Source organism: Buteo buteo, chromosome 13 (genome assembly GCF_964188355.1).
Source record: "Buteo buteo chromosome 13, bButBut1.hap1.1, whole genome shotgun sequence".
Taxonomy (NCBI): Eukaryota; Metazoa; Chordata; class Aves; order Accipitriformes; family Accipitridae; genus Buteo; species Buteo buteo.
This window is the reverse complement of record NC_134183.1, coordinates 34,608,279-34,635,250: the sequence shown is the minus strand read 5'-3', so window position 1 is coordinate 34,635,250 and position 26,972 is coordinate 34,608,279. Positions and strand designations below refer to the sequence as shown.

Genomic DNA, 26,972 nt, shown 5'->3' with positions numbered 1-26,972 from the left:
TCTAAAAGCCACATTTGTTTTCATCAAATACAGCATATAAATACTTGGATCTTGCAGGGAACTCAGCCACCGTTGCAGTCCTATAAGACTGTCAGAGGAAGTCAAGAAAAATGCCTCCACAGGGAGGCCAAAGCTACTAAAAAGTTGGAGTATCTATTATAGCTGGAACAAAGGGGGAAGAAAGGAAAGAAAATACAAGAAAATTAATCACAGTACCATAGAAGATGAGAGAAAAATGAGAAGATAAGCTATCTTATAAACAGGAAGCCTCTTTTTTCATTTTTATGAGAAAAGGGAAAGTAAAAATACTTGACTCTGACCATATCACAGCAGGGAAAGAGAACAGAGCCCTGGAAACTTGTCACAAGTAGCCATGGAGGATTTGAGAAGGGAAATACCATGTCTGCTTAGTGTCTTAAACACAAACTAAGAATTGGTACAGTATTTACTTTTCATGGTTATCTGATGTCTATGTAAAGTCTTATGCATGCAGACACACATACACACACTAACAGCATGTCAAAACAGAACATCTAAAGGCTCTACATGGTTTGTCTCCCTTTTTATATTACATGCTTCTACGGAGGGAATACCAGCCTGGCAGAAACTAACAACTAACTGGGCTTCACTGAGAACACTAACTTGCTCTACATGCCAAATAGGAATGCTCCAAGCCTAAAGAAGAAATTTGTAGCAGTCTGATGCTGTGGCAATATGAAAGCTCATGCAACTCCCTCACTTTTAAGCACTGTGCTTTTGATTACCTACATTTTTCCTAGAAGCTATTTAATTCTGGGGAGACAAGATGGATGTCAGAGTTGTTTTTGTTTTGTTTTTAACAAATATGACAAAGTAAAGTAGCATAACTTCTTTAAAAAGTGCTTTATTAAAGGAATGGATTTATTTTTTAAAAATTAAGTTATTGCTATTAGAAAGGGATGACTCCAAGGTCCAGGACAAACAACTACAGTATCCCCAAGGAAGTAACAGTCTTCACATACTCACTTCCTGTCTAGGCTAATCTTTGCGAGTATAAACATTTTGGAACACAATATTGTAAGTCACATCCACATGATCTCAGATGTTCATCTGATTTAATGTTGACATTTCTAGGTGTGATGTCTGTCTGTCCTTCAGCAGTCTCTTTCCAGTCTGATATTTGAACATTCCATTTACAAACTTAGAAAACTAAATAAAAAGTTAATTAGGGGAAAAAAAAATTGTGAAAAAGATTTGACAAAGTGAAGGAGAGAAAATTATCCAGTCAAACACTGAAATGTAGTGTTATTTTTCTCATAAACACTGAGTGCCTTGACTGAGAAACAGGGTCCACAAGATGAAATTCAGGGCATGGTTGACAGAATCTTTAAAGTAAGGGTATCTTCCACCAAATAAACATAGCATCTAACCTCTTCAAGTTTACTTGATCATACACACATACACACTTTTAATGATAGGTAGCCACAACATGATTTTTAAGCACATTCTATATAAGAATGTTATTCAATTTCTTTTCTTTGTTAGGGATTGAGAGGCTTACTGTTAGCTACTGCCTTGACAGAACGCAGATGGTAAAAAAACAGTAGGTAAAACACACTAGTCCCTTTGAAAAAACAGGCCAACTCTTCAACTGCTGGTTCTTATTTCCACCAATGGTAACAAGTTATGCCAGTTACGGAACTACTCCAAAATAAGTAGTTTTCCTCTGGCCTACTTTTTTTTTAAATAGAACTGCAGGTTCCAACCACTCAGTTAACTGTCAATAGCAGAAAAACATATAAACACATTACAAATATCACAGAGAAATGCAAACATCTTAGGAAAACCTAAAGCAAGCAACACATCCTTACCTTGCTGCTGCTGCTAAGAGGTTTTTGGCATTAGGAGCTCCAGGATCAACAGACAGCGACTTGGCAGCTAGTAACAGCTTGCTGGAAGCCATAGAGATGCTCTTGAGGTTACCTATTACTTGAATCTGGTCCTCTTTAGTCTGGAAAGCCACAGCAGCATAACATTAAGTGCAGAGCTTGCAATAAAGAGTGTGCGCTAAAACCACATTTGGAAACCCAGTTTATCCACCTGAAACCACTGACATTCAGGGGACCATAGTCCGGAGAAGAACATGGACCAAAGCCTCTCTTCACCCAGACAGGTGCCTCTAGCTTCCCTTACATAACAGAAAAAGAAACCCATATAACAAATAGCTTGGTTTCTAACAATGGCAGTATTCACAAATGAGCAACGGAGAAACTTCACTAGTTGTTGAACAATGCTTTTGTTGTCAAGACTCTCATGTGTCTCTGCCTGGCACAACTGATCCACATTATTCAGTCAGTGTACACTCCCTGTATTCTAGCAACCTCTGTGTAACCCACAGACTCTCTAGCATCTAACTGGGATTACTCACACAGAAAGATCCCTCCAGAAAGTCCTCTATCCCAAGGAAATATGTTTCTATAAGCCTACTTCGGTAAACATTCTGACTTGGATGTTCTATTATTTATTTTAAGCCATTGGTTGAAAAGGAAAACCTGTATCAACATACAGTTACAGGAAGTACTGTATTATCACAGCAAACAGCCATGACTAGATTCTTCTGTCAACGATCAGTAGAAATGAATCCATTCTTTCTAACGGTCTATTCAGGGTTTTATGTAACAAGGTGCGTATTACTCAGCTGATGTGAATAGCTTTTACTTTATATTTCCATTCTGCTTCCTCCCTACCCCAGCATTTTGCTGGGCATCCAAAATACCTGGTGTTGCTTCTATTCAGGCTAAATAACTACACACAGACAGAAAGCATTCTCTTTGCAAAGATCAGCCATTAATAACCAAGATGGTTATCAACCCCTATATCAGCAGGATAAGCAAATCTGCAAGGGCCACAAGGTCATCATCATCAGGAATTCTCTTTTCAAATAGCTATTTGCAGTATCATTTCCACCTTTGCCTTCATCGAATTGCCTCACACAAAACATTCTAAAAGTCAATGAGGCCCATGGCTAAAAAGACAGTCAGGTACCTAAATCCTACTCAATTTCAGAGAATCAGCTGATATTTGGTGCCTAACTCACTTCATGGATCTGGAACCTGAAAGATTAAGTTTTGATGAAGAATAATCAGCAATGATTGTCCAATCTCTCGACTCAGCCCTACCTACCAAGCATCTGCTCTATAGACTTCATAAATTACTTCAGAGGACTGGCACACTCATGACTTTCTGGTTAGTTTTCTTTTGGCAGTTATTTCTCAGGTTTGCAAGTTCCTCCTACTAACTAGGGCAAAACAGTCTGCAGATTCCTTTTTCTGCAAGTCTTCCTAGCTCTCCTGGTACATGACTTTTTCTTATATGCTGACATTTGCTATGCTAAATCATCTACAAATGACCAATTACTGTAATTCAGTACACTTAAACCCAGTAAGATAAAATGAAGGAGAGATCTCCAACTTCATATGAGTACCTGGACTACTAGGAATAAGCTAGGTAACACGTGACAACATTCCCGATTCTGAGTTAATGAGAATACAACTCTGCCACATTTTAGATCACTAAACAGAAGTCCAAGTGCTTGCTGTCAGATCCATGGCATTTTAGCCAGCCCTCTTCAAATCCTTGCTCCAGTCTGTAGCAGGTCCATAGCTGCAGGCACCACAGAACAATATCAAGTCTGGATTTTAAATGCATCTTTTTCTCCCTCTACTTAAAGCATTTGAAAATTAGCAAAGAAAGGTGTTAAATTTTGAACAGTGTTCACATAAATTATTCACCATGGTAGTTCTACCAAAATAGAAGCAACCCTTTCCATAAGCTTTGAGAGGTTCAGCACACCTTTGTACCTTCAGATATACAGCTTAAATTAGTTAACAGCCCAACCTAGACAGAAGAGCATGAAGTCATATTTCTGACTGGGCACAGGAACAAATACCAGTATCCTGTGCAGAATGCAAACACTGAGTTGACTTCACTCTGGATAACCAGTTACAGGTGACTGCTTCATAAAAAACATCACCTGTCATATTTGGCTAGGCTCACACTAGCACATTGTACTGTGCTATTAGGTAACCAAGACACTGCACTGTGAGATACTATGCCAAGATAATCCTTGGTCCCAATTAGCAAGATAAACAACTTACTTGTGCTTGGCCAGCCATTTCAATACCAGCATCAAGAAATTCATCAAAATCATCACTGAATTTTCCAGAGGCTGCAGCCAGTTCCCCACTTTGGCCCCGTGTAGCATGGACGACCTCTCCTGCTGACTGATTCAGGTCTGCTGCTGCCTGGTTCAGTTCACTCTGAGCTTCTTGAAATGACTTAGAACTTGGAGGTAGCTGTAAGAGACCAAGTGCCATATTTTATTGTCTGCAACGTCACACCAGCCCTTCACGACTGAAAAGTTCAACACAATTCAAGAACACTAAATGCAATGCAGTAGTGAGCTTCACATACAAGGTAGAACAGAGTACTGCAACTGGACTCTGATTCAGTGATTCAGTTTTGAAAGTAGAATAGTGTAACTATGGGACAGCTATCAACCAGAAATCTATGCAACAACCTCAGTCCCACTGTTTCTTTCAAGGGACAGACAAGTATGTAAGCCTTTCAAGGGACAGAGTTGACAATAGCTATTTTATGGTTCAACTACAAAATTTGAAGTGATGAACTCAGTGGCGAAAGTTGGAGAATTTTGGTCTCCAAGTCATCATTCACTTCCACAAACAAGCTTTCCAGAACACCACGCAAGTACTGGCAGCTCTTCACAATGATTCCAAACTCCTGACCTGGTTTTACCAAAAGGCATTGCACAAACATATCAAAATACAATTCCTCCTTCATTCACAGGGTAGCAGGATCACTGGTAAGTGCAGAAAAAAGTTGTTCAAATCATATAACCTTCCAGCAAATTACCAGTGCACAAAAGGGTTTTTTTGACATGGATGCAGCTAAACAGAAATACAACAATTCTCCTTGCACAAAATGACCATAGATGCACCAAACATTTTTTGACTGACCACAATGCTCCTTAAACTGAACTGATCACTTCTAGATGGGAGACGGATTATGATTTTCTAATTTTCACATTCTTCAAAATGTTAAGTCACAGTTAGCATTTTCAGAAAACCAAAACTAATGGTGATCTATGACAACAACTTCAATATTGCCTTCACAAGCCACAGACACATTTCATCTTTCCCAAAAACTAGAAGAACAGCATTTCAGCCAAAGTAGCAGCTACTTAAAGTTGCATACACTTAAACAAAACTTATAGGACGTATACTTAAGGCACATTTACTAAATAATAATTTGATACATGGGGAACCCAGATCTGCTTTTTGGTTCTCTAAAATTTATGTCTGCGTTGAAAGACATCTCACCGAATCAACAAGGAGCTTCTTGCTAGATTCCCCAATACTCTTCAAGGCCACATCCACATCCTTTTGTCCAGGCAGACAATTCACACAGTTATTCAAGGAGTGAGACACTGCTTTTGCCACCTACAACACATAAGTAAATACATCCACACTGAGAAAGGCTTAAGTGGTCATTTATCTAATAGGAGGCACATTCTATAGTCAGCAATTCCTAGATTCTGACTCTAACAAAAACGTTTTTGAGGCTTGCGACTTCCTTGGTTTGCTCACCGGTAGTCCAGCAGTAGTCATTATTTACACTCACCCATTTGATAGGATACTGTTGGCAGGGCAGCTCCACAACTGCTCCTGGCACCTGGGATAAAGTCTGCAGCACTGCAGATAAGGGAATGCCACGGAAGTTAACCGTATACTAATCACAGAAATCCTTTGCATGCTACTTTTTTCAAAGTCCCAATTAAAACAAATGTCTCCTCATAAGAAATTATTTAAAATACAGGCCAGTTATAGACCTTTTCAAACGAGTAAAAAAGAACTTGTTATTCCTTAAAGTGTTCAATAGCAACGGTGCCACATGTGTAGAAAACGTGCATTAATTTTTTGCATAAACATGAATACAGATCCTTCATTTGATAATGACTAGTTTAACAGTTGTATCATTTTTGCAGTCAAGCAGCCTACTCAAACGCGTTGTGGGTAAAAGCACTTAACTGCATCTTTGTATAAGTTTATTTTTCTAAAAGTGACTAAAATATCATACTACGCATCATCTGCATTGTTTAACATAAGTATGATGTTACTTACTATCTGAGAGTTGCTGGAAGGAATAGAAAGCTGACATCCCTTGCAGCCTTATTTTCTGTTGTTCTCTCTCATTATTTAATGCTGTGTTCTAAGTAATTTCACTGCGTGTTTGATAATTCATGTAGCTACTCAAGTTGCAACTTACCTGGGCTAATCGCTGCTGACTGTCTGCATCCCCTGGTGCAGCCAGGGCCTGCTTTGCCTCCTGAATAAGCATAGCAGAGCCTTCCATGACATCTCTTGCTGAATCCAACATTGCATGTGCTGCCACAGGGTCGGTAGTAGATGCTGCAACCCCTCGTGCCGCTTGAGCCAAAGTCTTCAAAGCCTGAGCAGTTTCTCTAGCAGCAACTCCTATGTTCGGATTCATCAAGGATTCTATGAGTACCCTTAAAGACAATCTTTGTATTTTATGACAGATGAATTTGCAGGTAATGATCCCATTGCAAAATAACATTGCAAATGCAGTTTAAAAGAAAATCTTCAAACATGAACACATTTGAAATACACGGCATCATTTGCCTAAAGAAATGCCTGTAGTGAACCCATAAAGTAAATACTATACCCCAAAGACGACATTCCAGGCACAGCTCTACATTAGTGACTAAATCTTAGCACTGAAAAAGAAGAAAATCTAAAACTTGGAAATGAGGAAAAACTCATACTCAAGCTAAGGGGGAAAGTGATTGTCTACAAGAATGGTGTACATGACTTCAGAGCCACAGCATCAATGCCACTTCCGAAAATGCAGCTTTGGATTTTTTAGAGAATAAACACAGCAATACCTTAAGTTGAAGCAATTAAAAAAAATAATTAAGAACTCATTAGGGATGGTACAACTTGATATAACCTAACAGTACTGTGAGTACAAGCACATAAAAATAACTGAATGAAGTCACAGAGAGGATGTCATGAAATTAGTTTCTGTGTTCTGTCTGGCCAACATTATAGGACATTCACCAGCTTTAGCACTAAGGCGTACAACTGTATGAATAACGGTCCCATAAATTTAATTCAGCACTTAATGAAAACCAATATAAAATAGTCTTCTAAAAGACCTTAATTAGCATGTAGTCTAGTCAACAACATATGCAATTAACGTAGGTAGTATATTCTGAGTGATAATGTTAAAATCATACTATTCCTACCAAAAGAAAACTATAGAAAATGTTCACATTTGCTGTACAAGACCTCTTAGTTATCTATATTTAGGCATTAAAAATAATTAGCATGTTCCAATATCTCTACTGGAAACGTTTAGAAAACTGGAACATCACAACCCACAAAGCAGCCATGTTAGCATTTTAATGCCAGTGCCTTTTAACATTTTCTCTTCTGGTCAACGGAACATTTTTAAATGCAGAAACTTTAGAAGGTAATGAAAAGCAAGTGATATTATATGTCAAAGTAAAGCAAAGCTAGGCAGAGAAACAGTACTGCCTATGCTGCAGTTACAACCTTTCTATTGGACAAACCACAGAGAGCTTTCTACATTCTTAATTTAAAGAAAATTTGAACTGAATTTGAAAAATACCCACACGTTTTGTTTCCTTTATTTAGAGTACCAGTAAGCATCCTTTAAGTTTGACTTAATTTATCACAGTACCACAAAATAAAAAGGTCTGATTGCATCGCTTTCAGTTTGGTGCTGCTTTCATCCTCTACAATGACTTTCAGTACAAAGTGAAAAAAACCTTACTGTGACAGTTGCAGACAAGAGGGAATTATTAAATAGTGAATATAAGCTGTAAAGTATTTTTATCACAGAGAAACAGCACAATGTCATAATACCTGTAAACACTCAGTGCTTACTTGAACACATAAGAGTTTTTACATAACAAGACAGTATGAGATAGAAAATAGTTGTATGAGCTTTGAAAAGAACTCATTGCTTTGTAGGATTTCCCATCCAAACAGCTCTTATAGCTTGATGTTGAGAGCTACTAGATTCAATTATTTGGTATCAGCTGCAAGTATCCGTATTCCTTCACCAGATACCCAGTGCTAACTTCTGCATAACTATGTGATAGAAATGCGAGCCAGCTTAGTGCAATTACAACTGCTTCAAATGAAAGCAACTAAGTTACGTAGCCCTGATGCAATTATATCCAATGAAGTGGTAATTGCCATAATACATTTTATCAGTAGTATTTAAAAAAAAATCCTACAGTAGCATTTGCATCAACAGCTTTCATTTCTTACAGAAATAAGGAGACAGAACATTTTACCATCTAAGAGTAAACTTTTTTCCCCTCCTGCAAGGAGCGTTTTCCTTATTAGGGTGTTTTTGGTTTCTAAAAGCACAGGTACAAAAACAAACTGTAGAATCCGTGTGCCCACATTCCCTGTTGGCTTTAACTCAAACTATGCAAATGTGATCAGTGAGTCAGAGAAACCAGCTGCATTATACATGTAAACTGGTAACATCTAGTAAGAGATGCAGTTTTAAACGTCACCAAGCTATCCCAAGTATGTTTGCATCCTGTGCTTCAAAAAATATCCAAAGACCCTTTTAACCTTCTGAAATGACATAGCAACGTTTCCAGTCACACTGACCTTTAAATTGCATTACATTTTAGTTCTGTCCTTTACAGAGTTTCAGTGGCTTATATTTACAAAAACAACAGATGTCTCAATCTATTCTGATTATATACAGACACACAGCAGATTGCAACACTATTCTTTTATGAAACACATTATTCACACTAGCAATTCCTAGTAACTTGCCACAATTCACTATCAGCATTAAAAATAAAAGTAATTCCTTGATTTTAGTTGTCTGTGATAAGAAAACCTTCTATCAAGTATTTTATGGAAAGCAGAGGTTTCACAAAGACATTATGAATAAAACACTACCTGTGTAGTGCTCGTTGCCTTGAGCAGCACAAGTTAACAGCTGGGCCATTGATGAACCGACTGCTTTGGATGTACTTCCCAGGTCCTGAGTGCATTTCTCAAGCTGTGAAAAGTTGCAAAGCACAACATTCTTTGCTTAAGCTCAACTAAAACACATTTGTTTTTTAAGTAGTACTAAAAAATTCCTCATTCAACAAAAACCAAGCTTGTACCTCAGCTACCAAACACACACACAGTTTCTCTGAAATCTGACTAGCATGTTTTCCCTGTCTAGGGTGAAATGAATTAATATATTAGGTAATATGAACAACAGAACTATTTTATAATTAGCAATGGAAATCAATAGCTTCATCTGAGAAGGGGGTTTTTGCCAAATAAAACATTTCACTTTAAGTCTACGAGGACTGGTAGTCTTAGAACTATTGAGTTCTCATCTTTGTCACTATTGAAAAGAAGTTCATTTTGACAGGAAAAGACCAAAACATTGCTGCTACTAAATTGTAATTTGTACAACAGAGTAGGAGGCCCTACAGTCCTATGACTAATTCTGCTACAGAACATGCTTCTGGTGTAGTAAGAATATATACTCTTTTAAAGAGAATTAGTGCAAAATCCTATCAGTGTCATCATTATCCAAAGCCTCATGACTTGTTTTGCCTCCAACACTTAAAATTTTTAACAGCTAACTTTGTTTGTTTTTAAATGAAGAACATCCTTCCTCAATTACAGTTTCTCCTGGGAGAGGTTTTAACTGTCCATCCACAGCTGCCATCTTCGCATCTTGCAGTTCATTTTTGAGTGTCTGGACTGTATTCAACGCAGAATCGATTTCCATTGGGCCACATGCTTCATGAGCCTATTCAGAAATCAGATCAATATCACTGTTAGCAGCTGTAAGCCACTACCAGCAATAGTAAATGCTTCATACATAATCTCCCCCTCCCAAATTACTGCTCTCATGACTTTACAGGCCATTGTGGGCACTTTAAGTGTTACACATCACAGATTCCAAACTCCTGCACAATATTCTTACCTTATGAATAGAATAACTCACTGTTAAGAGCCACCAGGGGAATGAGATGCACTTAGCTTGTGTACACATACCTTCACACTAGGCAGTCCAGGTACTGAGAAAATAACTGCTGCTGTCTGGACTTGACTTTTGACAAACAGCCTAACTATGCATCATGACTACAGTCACAGTGAACCCTCTGATGTGGCAGCCCAAAATCATCAGTACGTGAGCTGGAAATTTCAACATTAGCTCAGGTGTAGCTACCTATATGCTACAATCCTGGTTTTGGGCCTCAGCATACACAAAAAATAAGAGCAGACTTCCCACTGATAACTTTTTTTTTTTTTTTTTAAACCCATACATGGTTTAGAAATCTATGTGTGAAACAGATAACTTCTGCTTCCCTGAGTTTTAGAGATGATAGCTCCTGTTCACAATCACAAGATTGACCACAGCAGTGCTGTATCTGGGTTCACCCCAGTTTGGCAGGTGCAGGAGATACACTCGCGTTTCCCCACTCTCCTTCAGATGTAACAGCAGCTCAGAGCATTCACATGCTGCTCTCCTCCTCCTGTCTTTCTCATATGGAAAGGGTAGCACAAGCTTTTCAGTTTTCTTGCCACATCTTCCTCCCCTTTCTATTATGACACAGAAGCCACCCAGGAGTCTGAGCAAACTGTGCACAAAAAGCAACACTGAAAAGTGAACACTGACTGAGCATGAGCTATTCCCTTTGGGGAGACACAGTGGGTCAAGAGGGAGTGAGCTTGTGACCACCATCCAAGCCATCTTCCTTTAGCTGATTAAAACTAGTATTCACCTACCTTCTGGGAGGCAGTTCGCAGCTCAGCTAAGCTGGTAGCAAGATTCTTTGCACACTGACTTAGCTGCATTGCTGCTGCTTGATCAGTCACAGTGGGCACTGCAGCTTTAGCAGATGCCACCATTTTACTTCCAGGCTGTTGAAAGAAGAGCAGTGAACACAATAGGTTTTACTAGCTCATTATCTTTAAAGAAGACTTAGGATTCAATAAACAAATTGCTTCTTCCATTCACACGCTTGTGAGGTTTCTAGATTTTCTGTAATGACCATTTCATGCACTTCCCTGCTCCTTAAGCATGCACCTTCTAGATCTCACCCTTTTGTTCATATCCTGCACCCTGTCATAATTCCACATTGCAGTGTCTTCTGCAGCAGGACTCATTGGCGCTTTACTAGTACAATGACTACCTCATTGGTACCAATGTCTGCCTGAGGCCTCTGAGTACTCATGTAGAATACTTAAAAATATTTAAATGTGCAGTTTTGCCATTCAGCATCCACGTGGTATGAGCAGGCCCAGGTAGCACAGATGGCAAATTTGTCTCAATGTTTCTAAATATTAAACTCTGCCAAATTTCTATAAATTGAAAACTGTAATTCAGGCAATGACTGCTCACAGGGTTTGCCTCTAATACAATTAAAATACCTTGCCAATTCTCACCATCACCATGGTACACACATACAGCCAGAGGGGAGATTGATCATTTTAATGACTCCAGAGGAAATCATATAGCAAAACAGTCAAACAGAGCAAGAGCATGGTTTGCGATACCTCTGCCTACATGGGACCATAAAGAACCTGCTAACAGCAACCCCACTTCAGACAGGACTAACTGGTGCCAAGTAATGTTCATGTCATTACACAGAGAATTGGTTTCTTCTGTTTGTTTCTTGTAATGTCAATAATAAACCCAATTGTTTTGTTATTAATGCTCAATATTTTATCTATTTTTTTTTTTTAAGATGTTTTGGAAGAAGCACAGAGTCAAATTTTGTGTTTTGTTCAAAACTTCAATCAAGATTCATTATGTATGCAGGCTAGTATCTAAAAAAAACATGGCAATATTCCCTTTTATTTATGAAGAATTCTGGAGCTTGTTGCTGCAACACTAATTTTACCTCCACTGAGAAAGGTTACAACAGCATCTCACATATTCAGACCTCTACTTAGAAAGACACTGAATTCTCTCCATCTTGTTCTTTAAACTCTTTCCCAGAAGGGAAGTGCTATAGTAATGAATGTTTCTTCTCCATACACTTTAGTTTTCTTTTTACTTTTATCCTCAATTTTGGCAGTTTTCACTCTCCGCAGATTCAAACTTCAGCCAACTGACCTGAGGAACTAAATTCTCCTTAGCTATGGTACACAGTCAGCAATGAACTTTACGTGTTTCGTTAACAGTTTACTGCTTATTTATCACAAATAAAAACATACAGCAACAAAAAAATGCTTTTTGCTCTGATGTAATCTACTACAGTAATTGATTCACTTCACCTGAAGGAAGTTCTGGCTGGAATTTATTAGTGCAAGCTGGGCACTGAGGTCTTCTGCCTGAGCTTGACTTCCTCTTACACCCTGCACCAGCTGAGGAATGTGGTCTGCAACATTCTATAATAAACAAAGGTAAAAGCTTTTAGTAGATAAATAAAAACTCCAAACCCTCTAACACTAAAGCAAGCCTTCTCCCCACCTCCCTTAAAGACAACCTGTAGTATTCACAGGTACAATACTCATGTGCCTTCACAGAATTCGTTTAGGATTCCATGGAACTGAATTAATACATAATAGGATTTTTCAGAGGCGTTCTACTTAAGAAATCTTTATTAAAGCTACTCATTAGTTCAAAGATCCTACAAGACAATCTAAGATTTTTCTGCAAAATTAGGTACACAAACTATTTTGAATTACTTCCTTTGCATGTTCAAATGCCAGTAGTGGAGGTGACAGATTTTTCAAGGGAATGCCTTGCTTTCAGAAAAACATTTGTCTTTTACAAACGAGCTCCTCAGTCTACTTGTCCTTGACTTCTAACAATAGAAACTTTATAGTATGGCTGGAGCATTCTTTAGTGTGTACTGCTAAAACTTTATTACTGGACTGCCCAGATTCATGCTCCTTGTCCACCCATTTCACAATAACACTTATTTCAGCAGTGAAATACTATTTTTTTTTTCCCCAAAAAAGTAAAAAAGTAGGTATTGGATCATCTCTGTTATGCAATAAATCATCACCAAGATCAAATTAGAATGAACTGTAAACAATACAGTGAATCAGCTTGATTTTTTTTTTTTCTGTCATACCGAAATAGCAGTTGCCTACAACAGAATTTTGAGATGTGCTTGAGCTACCTTGTTTAACTCCAACATTTCTCAGGATTACCACCATGACAAGAAGTAATTGCTGAATATTAATGTGGCTTTTAACGATGCCTTCTTTAATGGTTTTGTTCTTGTTTCCCACATAACTGCTGTTCCATCCAGAAGAAAACCCTTTTGCATTCTATTGTCTTTTTCAATTTTTTGTTTAAATGTGATTTCTTTAAAAAACCCGATGCAACATTAGTCAGAGCTAGAAACGAAGCTGCCAAATGTAGCTTAAACACAAAAGAAAACAGCTTCTCACCAGACTCTGAATTATAGCTTGGAACTATAAAATTATGCTTGACTTCAGGCAAACCTTGAAATCTGTGGTCTTGGCAGCTTTAACTTCAAGCTAGGAATCATGTTAACCCCATAGTAAGGTCTATAACTTATTTTTTACAGCAACATTTAAGGCCCCAGTTGCTTGTAGGCTGAACATCAGAATAGCACAATCAGTATTGTTAGTTATATAACCAATTATCTAAGCAATACATTAAATAAGGATTTCACTCCATTATGGTATTAAATAAGGATTTCACTCCACTATTGCTACTCCATCCTTTGCTGTGGAAAATTCAAAGGTTACCTTTATTCCATAGCAGACCTCAGCCCCATTTCACTGCATGTATCATTCAACAGCCTGTTTTGGTGATCCTACAGCTACTCACCTGTTGAAGAGCAAACTCATACACTGAACACGTGGCCAAGACTTCTTGCCAGTGTAAAAATTTCTGAGCAATCGGACCCCTCCATACAGTGCTTCTAGCATAGCTCTGCATATATAGTACTGCTGACTGATTTGCAGAAAAACTTTTAAAGCACTTGCTTCAGGTGAACTGGTTGTTACTCAACAGATACATGCTGAGGTATATAAGCCTGCTGATCCCTTCTAGTAAGGTGTTTGCAGGGGTATTTGTAACAGCCAACAGCTCAGCTTTTCAAAGCTCTCCATACACTAATGCATGGAAACTATGGATAATATACTAAATGACAGTTCTCCAGAATCCATAAAGATAAGTGTGTGTGGTGTTGGTTTTGTTTGTTTTGGTGTTTTTTTATTTTTTGTTTTTTTTTTTAAAATCTCCTTCTGAGGTTGCAATAGTGCTGTTACACAAGATGATCTTCAGTTCCCCATAAAGCAGAGTTCAAGAGTTATTTGTCAGTGAGTTGTGATATGTTTACCTTACAGCTCTGCACAAGTTGCTGATGGGCTGCTGTGTTCTTATTTGAAACAGCTGCATTCTGAGAAGCTGCAATAGTCTGAGTAGCAGCAGCTGCAGCTTGTTTAGCTGCAATCTTTGGAGAAAAAGAAACAGTTAAATCAGTGGTAAAAGTCTGAGTAATTTAGAGGATGAAACACATATTATAGGTAACTTTGACAGTAACAATTTTGACAGATTAATACATTATATCCCTTGATTAATTTGATTTGCCATAAGGAAACTCAGGATTGCTCTTCTCTCAAGATGAAAATGAGCTGAACCCTGTTATCCATCTCTAACTTGCCAATAAGGAAAAAGATGGAACTAAAAGGATTCTAAGCTCTTACTCCTTCATAGCTTAGGTTGCAATATGACCATAAGAAGTCAATTACAGAAAGCGGAAATAGTCTAATCAATTAGACTTACAAAGAAGGCCAGAGAAAACAGGTAAAGTACACATAGTGCTTCACACTGCTACATTAACACCTCTGACCAAAGGCTCAAGGGAGCCAACTTCCACCTAGATTGCTCTATGGCAAAAGGAAAGATGCTAAAATGATGCAGAGGTACAAAATACTGGTATTGCTGAGTCTAAAAGCACTAAGAAGACCTTCTCCAAATATCTAGGAGTGTTATTATCAACCTCTCCCTATTACAAAATTAAAAATTCAACAGTTTATCCAAAGTATGCCAAACAACAAAGTATGCCAACAGTTTATCCAAAGTATCCAAACATGTTATACAATACTTTTCTTTAACTGGCCCACTAAATACAACCAAGCATGAAGTTCATTCTCACCATTACACATTTCACTCCCTTGTAAGGCAGGTATATATTATAACAGCAAAACAAATAAAACGTCCTTTCAATAAAGCTTTTTTGCATGCAGTTAGGAAATTGAGACATGAACCTTTATTTCCTGAAATACTCCTGATTTTTGGTTGTAGCCAGATACAGTAATTTAAATGCACTTCTGGAACATGGTTACTTACTTAAATTTCCTTGTTTGTCTAATCTCATTGCACTTGAATCAGACTGCTGTAAAACCACAGTTGGAAACCAGGAATTATGAAAGGCTTCTTTTTTTAATCTGTCTTTTCTACATTTTAGCTGAGAATAGGAAGATCAAACCTTGCCTACAAGACAAATTTCAGACTTTTTTTTATTCTTAGTGCACAGTAAATTGCCTTCCTCCCCCTTGGCTGTGCTACCAGATATGATGTATCTTTTCACTTTCATTTCTGGTTCCTTGATTCTCTGAATAACTTACCAGTTTAATTGGATATGCTGCAAATCAACATATCTTTGCACGGAAATTTACAAGGAACTCTGGCAGATATACTAGTTAAAACCACCAAAAGATATTGTGTGTAAATTACAGATCATACAGATAAATTAAAATAGTAATGAAGTGGTTTCAGCTCAGCTGTTTGAAACCTCAGCTGTTCTAATTTTATGACTAAGCCACCATCAAATGCCTTCTGAGTCAAATTCTTACACCACTGTACTACATCAGTGATACAAGTTGCTCAATTTTCTGAGGACTATGTGTCATATACTAGCATCTCTAATTCCAAGCCTTGTACTCTGGAACTGAGCTTACAGTGCTATCACTCTAGGTTTAGCACTTTTCCTGAAATAAGCGTTTCTACTTGTTTGAAATTATCTAAGGATACTAATTATCAAAATGGAGTAAACTGAAAGTTCAACAATATCTAGTTTCAAACCTCTAATCTGTTGACAATTTTCTTCTTGATGGCATTCTGTGCAGCAGCATTTGTAGCAACCCGCAGTCCCTCTGCTGCTTCTCTCAGACGCTGCTGTTGATCCTCATTTTCAGGATTGGCTGCAGCTCCCTGCACAAAATTTCAGAACAAAGAACATGAGCCTCAGTAAAAGTTCCTGGAGAAAATGTAGATGAATATCCAGACAGCTCTGTGACAACAGTCTTTATTTTCCTTGTATTATCTTAACCAAAGTTAAAACAACATTAAAATGTTACAAGACTTTGAAGCAGAAAATTTATTGCTAGTGCAAGGTTGTTACTGTATATGTTAAGTACTCTGAGGAAGGGAGTTAAACATTTGCTTCCTATACTACTTTAGGTGCTTAGTAGAAAAGCCTTTGTAAACTGCTTCCACTATGAACTGTAACAATATCCTTTGATGAACATAGGTTTTGAAAAAACAAAACCAAACACACACCCCCCCAAGAAACCCCCCAAAAAAACGTTTTTACAATTCCCAATTCAGTATGCCTTTCAGTAACTGCAGTCCAGACCTTGAGATTTAACACAGTAGATTTTCTCCATTTGAAGTCTGAGGAAGTAATGCAAATTCAAGGATATGTTCTGGAGCCAGGCATATGGGCCTTCCAGAGCCCTAGCAGAATGGCTGGCCCTGATCTGTAAACATCATTTAAGTGCAGGATCTGGGAAACAATTCTGAGAACATATTCCTCCCTAATGGATTTAAAGAGGTTTCTAGCACAGAAAGTTAAAAAAAAAAAAAAGGTTAGATATTTGCCTCTCTTGTGAGAATAGGGGGGTGTGGAGGAACAACACAGGCAAGATTCCCCAGGTGGAGGAAACTGGTCCTAAGACAGAGGCAGAGTTGCTTTGTTAACAGCTTTTGTAAGAGATACTTGTAAGAGATTGCTATGGGTTTGTTGTTCCATTTGTATTGGTAGACTGGTAGAAGACAGAGGATGTGGCTGGTGGTAACTGCCCTAGATGGCTTGAGTCATGACCACCCTTGCACACAGGGGAGCAAAGTAGTGCAAGAAGGGTTTTTAAAGCCAAAACCCCCCAAGTAATACCTAGAATGTACCTAGGATAAGTCATTAAATGCACTTTTACAGGATAAGAAAAACAGCCTCTGCTATCAGCCAGCTCCTATCTATAATACCCCACATACCATTTCTTCTTCATGTATAACCATACAATTTTAAGCTGACAATTATTTAATTTCCCTGGTACCTTTGCAGCTTCAACCATGCGGGCTGTAGAATCTGCCAGGAGCTTTGCGGCAGCCAGAAGCTTCTTAGAGTTGTCCATGTCGATTTCTGCTTCAGCATCTGACCTCATGGCATTGACGAGATCAGAAGTGGCTTGAGCCAGTACCCTGGCTTGCCGTACCATTTCACCTGTGGTATACAAGATTTTTACTTTCGTTCTCTCTGTATTTCAGTTTTGGTTTCAGAAGTCATCCCAACAAGATGAAAATAAAGTTATATTTGCTGAAGTATTCTTTTGACTTGAAAATGATACATGAATAGTTCATAACTTAGAAGCTTCATAAACAAAATCTTGGATTGCAACATAAATGAAAGAAACCTCTAGAGAGGAGATTAAGAAAAAAATGTAGTATTTGCATTCTAGATAGCAAGACAAAAAACAAAAATCAATACTTTAAGGTAATTTTGAATATACAGTTCAAAGAAACTCCTGGCCCAGTGAAGACTAATAATTTTGCATTCAAATAACAGACAAGATTTCACTCTTTTATTATTATTAAATATTACCCATCTTTCACCTATTCTTCTTTGGGAGAATTATCTTCTGTCTAATATAAACTAAATTAAGAACTCTGTCAGAAGAGACTCAGCACCAGTTAGGTGGTTTTGGCCAAAAAAGGTGTATATTTATGATACTAGAGTCATGTTCCGGTCATGGTGAAGCATAGAGATGAAACAGCAGTGCTTCTGAAGTGGATACCCTTTCTAGAGCAAATTCATTTGATCAGTAAAATATATACGTGAACTCCTTCATAATACACTTGAACCCATAAAGCCTTTGGCTTTCTGTAGGTTATCAAATCAAGCAAGACGTGTTTGGGTCTAAGGCCTCATTCTTTTCAAATGGTCTTAAAAAATCATGGGAAAGAAAAGCAAAGCAGCAGTTTTCTCATGTGTAAAGGTGACTTGTAGGCTTCAGAATTAAATGCCTTCTTAGCAGGCTCCTCTGCTCAGGAAAGGCAAAAAAATTAAAGTTTTCTAGCTGTTATCAACTATTTCCCAGTATGCAATTTTGCCATTAAAATTTTTACCAATAATGGCTAACTCAGCTCCCAGTTCAAATGTTCCACTTGAAAAAAATCTCTTTAAATGCCCTTTCTTACAGTATTAAGCCAGTAAATCAAACTGAAAGAATAACCTGTTTGGGAATAATACAGCAGTCACAAGCCAGAGTCTCTTTGCTGTTAAAATTGTGACTGCAAGAGTGCAATGATAAGCTGGAAACATAGACTGGAATCCGAATGCCTTCTACTAAAAACTAAGTATTGCACAACAAGATACTTGACTGTGAACAGAAAATAAATGCTATCCAAGATCATCTCTTTCACTGTATCCTTTTACACAGAAGCTGAATCATAAATGACAGCTAAACATAAAACTTGACATGCTTTCCTGTGCACATCTACAGTAATTAAATTCCTTAGGATAGCTCCAGAGCATTAGAAAACTTTTTCCACAGCTTTCAATTCAAAGACTAAGAGTGGTTTAGCAAACATTCCTGTGCATCTCTTAAATATTTTAATCACTCAGATTTCTCATAGAGAAGATTCCAGGGTCAAAATACCCTGAGAAATTCACTAATTACTTCCTTGCACATGTTCCTCTAGAAGAGTGCTGCATGGCTGAAATGACAGTTCCTTAAAAACAGAAACATCTGAAAGTTATACCTCTTAAACGTAACAACTAAGATGAGTCCACAATAAAAGATCAGTTTGTTCATATCAACTGTAATGTGAATAAAACCGCAGCTGAAATATTTTCTTTCCTGGCCTTGCATTTACATAACATGAAAGAGAAGACCAAAACCATACTATTCACCATAACTGCTTTTTAAAACTCATCCCATTTTACACTTTCTATGAACTGTCTTGATTTCAAGTTGATATTGCCCCTTCACACTGTTACTACTTCATAACATTTATAACTACTGAAATTTCACCATTCTAAAAAATTTAATGGTTCTTTTCTAACAATTCATATTGGATCAGTTAAACATTAGGCAACTCAAGTTTTGGTTGTGTATTGGGTCTGGCTGAGATGGAGTTAATACTCCCCATAGCAGCCCTCATAGTGCTATGCTCTGCATCAGTAGCTAGAAAGGTGTTGATAGCACACCAATGTTTTGGCTACTGCTGAGCAGTGCTGGCACAGCATCAAGGCTGTCTCTCCAACATTTCCCCCCCCCGCCCTCAATGGCAGGCTGGGGCAGGGCAAGATCTTGGGAGGGGACATAACCAGGACAGCTGACCTAAACTAACCAAACAGATATTCCATATCATATGACATCAGCTCAGATATAAAAGCTAAGTAAAGGGAGACGGAAGGAGGGGGCATTTTTTTGTCTTCCAGAGCAACCACTACGCGTACTGAAGCCCTGCTTCCCAGGAAGTGGTCAGACATCACCTGCTGATGGGAAGTAGAGAATAACATCATTTGTTTTTCTTTGCTTTCACGCGCGACCTTTGCTATCACTTTATTAAACTGTCCTTATCTTGACCCACAAGCCTTTTGTTATATTTTCTCCCCCCTGTCCAGCTGAGGAGGGGGAGTGATAGAGTGGCTTTGGTGGGCACCTGGCATCCAACTAGGGTCAACCCACCACAGGTTGGTTCTAGAAGCTGCACATTTACAAGTATCACAGGAAGAAGCAGAAGTAAGTTTCAAAACCTACAACAAAATCTATGCTAATAAAATCAATCACTGGGAAGTATTCACCCAGATACCTGTCTTTGTGTTTGGAGAGGAGAAATTGCTACACAATTCTGTGAAGTCAAACAGTGATAGAAAACAGAAAAAATATTACAGTGATTCTTTAGCATGATATTGATTGTTTTCACAGAATGTTAATTCTATCTAGCACACAGCTATGTCCATTTTGCTGATTTAATATTATGGTTTGAATGACTACCCATCATGACAGCACTAGCCTAGAAGCACAGTACACTTCAGAGAAAGTTTTTTACTTGCATTATTTGAAATGTGCACACCTCTGAATTGTGGAAAGCTGCTGTCCATTAGAGAAACTTACCAGCATCTCCCATCGAACTGAAAATACTCTCTGTGACACACATGATGGTATCAGTAGCTTGGTCATAGCGTCCAATGGGCTCTCCCCTGCTCGCAAACTGGCGGACATGCTGCAAGAGGTCATTCAGGGCTTGGCTGACAATGCTGGCAGCTGCACTGACCTGCTTCAGTAACTCAGTGTCATCTGTGGCAGCCTGGCAGGCCCTCACACAGTTCTCCACTGAACGGTCTACCAGTTTCCCTGCCTCAATCAGCTGCTCCTGACACACTGGAGAGCTGATGGTGGGACTCACAACCTGCGTGGGGAAAGAACACAAAGCATTCAGAAAAGGCTTATTTGCAAATTTCCTAGCTACTAACAAGTTAAAAGCTACTGCAGTAGATGTTTCATTTTTAACTTAACTGTTTTCCCTAGACAAAAAACCCTGAAAGGGAGTATTTAAATAGGTAGTTTCAGATATCTAGATTAGGAATCTGGGCTCTGCATATTGTTAATTTAATATCTAGTTAGATTCTGAGAATGGAGGCCCCCACCTTGTTTCATGCTTCTTCAGCAGCTACTCAACTGAGAAAACACCAGACAGTAGTTCTGGAGGGCAGGCATGGGCCAAACTCCTCCAGAGTAACTGCGTCCACTGGCAGAATCCTGTACCCGGGAATTCCAAATAAAATTAGATCTTAACTAGAATTGGTCTTGTAAAGCCTTCTTATATCAGCCTTTTGTTTGTTTGTTTAAATAAAAGTAGTGCTTGGCACAAGCCAAACAACCTTCTCCTTCTGAAGCCACAAGACAAGTAATAAACTCTGTAATCTACAGATTAGAAACAAACAATACTCCCCCATTTTATTCAGGCATATCAGGACAGCTTTTAGCAATGGAAAACTGTGCATATCTTATGAGGAAAACAGAATGCCACTGCGGGTCTTATGCCATATTGAAGAAATTCACAGGCAGTATGAACATCAAGTCCAAATAATGAAAATTCATATATATGCATTACAAAAAGCCCTTCCAGCCAGAGAAATAAAGTAGAAAACATTGAAAATTTAATACCTAATATTGGCTATCAATTTTAATATAAACCTTCTGGATGTTTCACAACAGTTGAATACCCATTTCCCTGCAAAAGATGACACTGCAGACTTCAAAAGCAGCATCCAAGTAGGAAATGCAAACTGTTTAATTTTTAAAATTAAATACTTTATTTATTTATTTTTAAGACAAAAAAGGCTGCAGAAGATGTAATGCTCCAATTGCAGACTTCAGAATTTGAGGTCTGATCTCAACTCCTTTGTAATTTGCCTAGACTAAAAATCAGTACTTGGCCAAAAGCAATGGATCTATTACAATGACTTGGCTACTGTAAATTAGTGCAAATGTATTTAAAATCAATGATCACCAACTAGATTTTATTTTCAGCAAGAATACCAGCTTTTAATTATTTAGCTTTAGATGAGGTGAACCCATCCTAATACTAGGCTTTATTAGAAAACTTACATAATCCCCCAGACAAGCTGTGCTTCTTGAACTAATATTTTTTAGTTTTTTATTTTATCAGTATTAGTAACCAATCAGATGGGCTCTTATCTGTGGAACCTTCTTTGGAGATTACAGCAACACCTCACATCCTCTGGGCTCCCGATTGCCACTGTTATGGGTGACAATTTATTAATCAACGACTTTGATATTGCATAAATATAGATCTATGATATTAACACAGTATGTTGTCTGAGACTGTTGGAAATACATAATAGCATACACTTGAAACGATGCCTTGCCACCTCACGAACATTGTTAGCCTCACCTTTGCACAAGCCACAAGCTGGGAAGTAGAGAGTGCACACTGTGTAGCAGCAGCAATGACCCTGTTCTGCAGGACTGTATCCTCAGCCACCTGTGCTACATTCTTGGCCTTCAGCACTAACATGGCAGCAGCATTTGCAACAGCTTTGGCCAGACTCATCAGAACATCCTGGTTAAAATAAAGGGAAAACTCAGTCTTACGAACAAAAAAAGTATATACTTTGTTTATATTAAGATAAATCTCCTGAAGGTAAGAAGTTCTCTTGTATCAAAAGTTAAACATTTTGTTTCATGTAAAGCAGTAGACATTACTATTACTCAGAAAACTCAACAGTTTTCTGGTCTCGGTACAACCATTTCTCTATCTACATTATCAAGTTACTGGACTGAATGAGTACGGACTGTCAAATTTTGAACTGGCTCAGGGTCCATAAGAACAATCTTCACTTCCTGAGAATACACTATTAGTATAAAAACATCTGGAGTTCACCATTAAACATGTGATAAATATCTGCAATAAAGATGACAACTTCAGGGAGCAAACTGCTGAGGACAGACAGTACTTGAGTTAATACTAAATTCAAGTACTTCATTGTGCTTAACAGTAATGACAACTGCCACTCCATTTTTGAAAATGCCATTTCCAACCACAATATTTCCTCGTCCATGATGTAAATATCACCCTATAAATTACTGCTCCACAATATAACTCAAAACAGGTCTTTATTCCAGAACTTTCCCTTGTACAAAAATAATTTAGTTAACTCTGAAACTGCAAAATTAAAACATGCTCATGTGTTAATTCCTGCAATGAAGAAGTTCAGAAAATTTCTTCCTTCCTAATGCCTATACTGTTAAAATGACCTGGCTTTCCTGTAAAAAGATACTACAGATACGCATAATTTTAACTTCAGAGCAGAAAGAAAACCTTGGATTTAAAAAATTAAGAACACTAGTTTTCATTTTGTTTTTAAGGATATGAAGGCATGATAAACCATCCTTCTCCTTACCCACCTTCTCCAACACTCCATAGCACTTATCAGAATGTTTAGGTTCCTTCTCTTAGCCAAGAAAGAGAGGGCTGCAATACATACTCAACTAGGAATACAAATGAGAACTCTGATGAAACTTGCAGACAGATTTACTAGTGGATCAAGTGTTTCAAATAGCCTGTAAGTTATATTAGCAGACATCTTGCATACAGTGCATTCCAGAGATCTATCTGTTGCTATAAATTACTTCCCCTTGGTTCTGGTGCAAACCTGTTCTTGGCATTAAGTGAAAAAAATCCAAACATGTTTTTAACAGAGCATTTAGGAACAACGGTTTTAAACTGCTAATAGCTAACACCGTTATTAAGTCATACAGGCATTATGATTTGATAATTCAAATAATCTTAAGGAAATTATGGTCGTAATATAATAATTTTCTTCTACTCAGTTTACCAAAAGGTTGTGTAGAATTTTGGTTTACATGCATACATACAGACACAGCAAACTCTTATGTGAAAACCACTGTATTTAATGAGGAGAAATACTCATTGTTTATTAATAAACATTCATTCATTCTTCATAAATATATGGCATAATAGGTCATTAGCTTGCAAAGACAGTGAAACACAAGGAAGGGTAAGGATTGAAGTTGTCTGTGTGCATGTGCAAGTTTTAATACACTGCTTCCCACAAAATCCCTATGGCATTCAGAACAATTGATTAAGACTATGCATGTCACCCTGGAAAACTCAATTATAGTCTTGTATCTGATGTGGTGTACTGTAGGGTTCAGTTATAGGGAACTTAGTTATTGGGCCTAAAAGTAGCTCATGGTCACAAGAGCATTCCAGACACCTTTAGAAGGCCTTGAACAGAATAAACAAGAAGATAGAAGAAGAAAGATCCCAATAAAAAAAACACAGGTGCACATTCCACGATAAAGGGAACTTGGCACAAACAACCTCAATTCAGGGGCTTATCTTGACCAATTGGACTAAGACAAGTCTTGCATGCTCTAATTAATACAACCAATTATGTCCTGTGTTTATGCGCGTGTACAGAGCGGGTATAACTAACTTTATCTTACGTTTGTGCGCGTGGACAGTACCGATGTAACCAATCACCGTTTATGCTTGTGCGCGTGGACACCAAATGCTTGCATGCAGCAACCAATCAGAGTTTCTAAACAACTTAGAGAACTGTATAAGAATGATCAGCTAGGCTCAATAAACGGGCGACTTTAATCATCATATTGGTGTTCTATCGTCCGGACCCCGCGGAAATAAACCCTAAACCCTACAGTGTACTTAGTGAAGATAGGCAGAGTTTTTAAAAATATTTTGTTTGCTGTTCCTTATTTTCTGAGTCTAACTTGGCACTATGTGATATAACTTGCACTCTGTTGCAACTGAAGCAAAGGGGAACTGTGATTCAAACATCTAGTGTGACACAATGCCAAGAATGTGAGAGATCAACAAGTCAAAGGGTATTTCAAATTAGCAAATCTCCGGACTTCCATGCCAAATTTTCCATCTGTAAAATGGAATGACAGTTCCACATCCTACAAGAAAGCTATAAAAGATATTATCTGTGCAATACTGAGGTACTGAAAGTCACCATAAAAGTAGCCAGTGATGAACGTAGTGGTAAATGTAAAAACCAGAGTAGAATTTGAAAGTAAGAGTCTGACCAGTATGCAAATAGCATGAGCCATGCATTTTAAACAGAGGGGAGTACAGTGCAAACGGCTCTCCATGAGGCAAAAAAGCATCTATACGATACACAGAACGAAGTAGGGGTTCCTATGAAATCAGCACTCTGTGATTGTGTAATTAAAAGGAATTTCATAATGGATTAACCTCAATTAGCATTGAGAAACTTCAAAATCTAGCATTTTCTAACTGCACTTTGGGAAGCCTGGTTTTATGCAGTTGCCTCCTCATTAGAAAGCTGCACAGTTCTGACAGTGACAAGCAACCCCCTCATTACCTGGAACCTTTCATCTGTTTCATTTTCTCCAATTTGTCTCAGTAGCTCCCCGCTTGCTTGCCCAATGCTTCCAGCTGCAGTCAAAACTGTCTGTCGAGGCTAGAAAAATGTAATGGTGAAATACATTAATTCAAAGAAAATGAGTTTTACTTGAATTCTGTATTTGCTCAAGGAACTTCTGCACTAGCGTGCAATCAATACGTGGTTAAAATAAAATTACACAACAGAAATACTTTGGAAAATTCTTTACTTTTCCACATGCACAACTGCACATCCATAATTCAGGGGTTTCATCTAAAGTGTTCCCAGAGAATGTGTAAAGAACTTTGAAGAACTTGAATAGACATTGCTGTAATAACTCCAAGGATAATTAAGGATGGATAGTCAATATGCCAACTGATATGAAACATCAGATTTCATGTTCTTCAAAACATAAATAACTGAAGATAAGAGATGTAAGGCAAACTGGCTGCAGACTCCAACAAGTAACAAACTGATCAATATAGTCTATCCTGCTCAGTACTACTCATTTCTGGAAAACTACAACAGAGGGATTAAATTCTCATTTTATATGTCAAAAGTAGACAAAGATAGTAAATAAAAAAAATCATGAGCATCTCTCCACTTCCTATTAAACTGAGTCATAGTACTGTTTGAAATTTGTTTCTAAAAGAGAATACAGTACCCAGATAAATTAACTATTTATTACACAAATCAATTAGCCTCTGCATATAACACAGAACATTCTAATATCAAGGTGCAAGACTTACAAGGCATAAAGACAGAGACAGATGAAGGAATAAGTAGTAGTCAAAAGAACTGCTTGCACAGGGGACTTTGTGGCACTGAGCAGGTAAGGCTTAGAAGCTAACATTTCTCAAAAAAGCCAAAGCTATGCACTTCAAAGAGGGAACTTGTACAGTTTTCATCTACCCACCTCTCCTGAAGTAGGTTGCACAGCCTTCAGCAAGTCTGAGACAGCACTAGCCAATGTTCGAGCAGCTTTCAAGAGGTCTTCTCCACTTCCAACTTCATCATCCATGAGAGCAGCAAGCAGTTTCACACCTTTAGACATCTCGGTGAGGTTGGAAGAGATGGTTGTAATTGCACATCCCACAGCAGTGTAATCAGTGTCAACTGGGTCCCCTGTAGAGCAAATGTTTTTTCATTATCAGAATGCTTTAGTGGTTAAAAGGGAAAAAGAGGCAGCTACCACGAGCTACACTCATGAGAGAAAAAAAGAGACATTTCAAGATAGCCAAGTAATACCTATGAAGTAATTTTATTGTCAGTTTAAAATAATTAGACTGCTATAATTTTTCCAATTCCTACGTTATTTCTTCTACAATAATTTATCTTTTAATAGAATTTCTCTTCATTCAATGCAATTTGCTAAGAAGTCCACAGTTTCAGCTATCTTTCAACATTGGAAGAACCCAAGGTAATACAGTATTGTCCCTTTTAAGCCACTCACAGGTATATCAACCTGTAATTTGCTGAAGAAAAGAACACTGTCAATAAACACAATCTCTCTCTAACAACTGTCAGATCAATAATGCATTTTTGTAGCAACCTTGCAAACACCCTCTACTTTGTTGAATAAGCAAGCTACATTTTATCTTCATCAATGGTTGTAGCTTTAGTGTAAGGGATAAATTGAAGATACAAAAATTGTGTTGGGAGGGACAGAAAACTTGTTCCGCACATC

At 37.9% G+C, this 26,972-nt stretch overlaps 1 protein-coding gene across 3 annotated transcripts in view; it reads right to left on the bottom strand.

Annotated features, from left to right (window-relative positions):
• The window catches only part of TLN2 (talin 2), a 234,034-nt gene that overhangs the window by 63,232 nt on the left and 143,830 nt on the right, over nt 1-26,972 (bottom strand). For all 3 annotated transcript variants that reach the window (XM_075045499.1, XM_075045498.1, XM_075045501.1), the window contains exons 17-31: nt 26,202-26,410; nt 25,265-25,363; nt 22,285-22,452; nt 20,481-20,775; nt 17,415-17,581; nt 16,165-16,293; nt 14,417-14,530; nt 12,369-12,482; nt 10,875-11,009; nt 9,763-9,891; nt 9,036-9,138; nt 6,325-6,533; nt 5,379-5,498; nt 4,137-4,334; nt 1,851-1,990 (exon numbers count right to left, since the gene is read on the bottom strand). In XM_075045499.1, the coding sequence (XP_074901600.1) occupies nt 1,851-1,990; nt 4,137-4,334; nt 5,379-5,498; nt 6,325-6,533; nt 9,036-9,138; nt 9,763-9,891; nt 10,875-11,009; nt 12,369-12,482; nt 14,417-14,530; nt 16,165-16,293; nt 17,415-17,581; nt 20,481-20,775; nt 22,285-22,452; nt 25,265-25,363; nt 26,202-26,410 (2,329 nt within the window). The remainder of the gene's footprint in view (nt 1-1,850; nt 1,991-4,136; nt 4,335-5,378; nt 5,499-6,324; nt 6,534-9,035; nt 9,139-9,762; nt 9,892-10,874; nt 11,010-12,368; nt 12,483-14,416; nt 14,531-16,164; nt 16,294-17,414; nt 17,582-20,480; nt 20,776-22,284; nt 22,453-25,264; nt 25,364-26,201; nt 26,411-26,972) is intronic.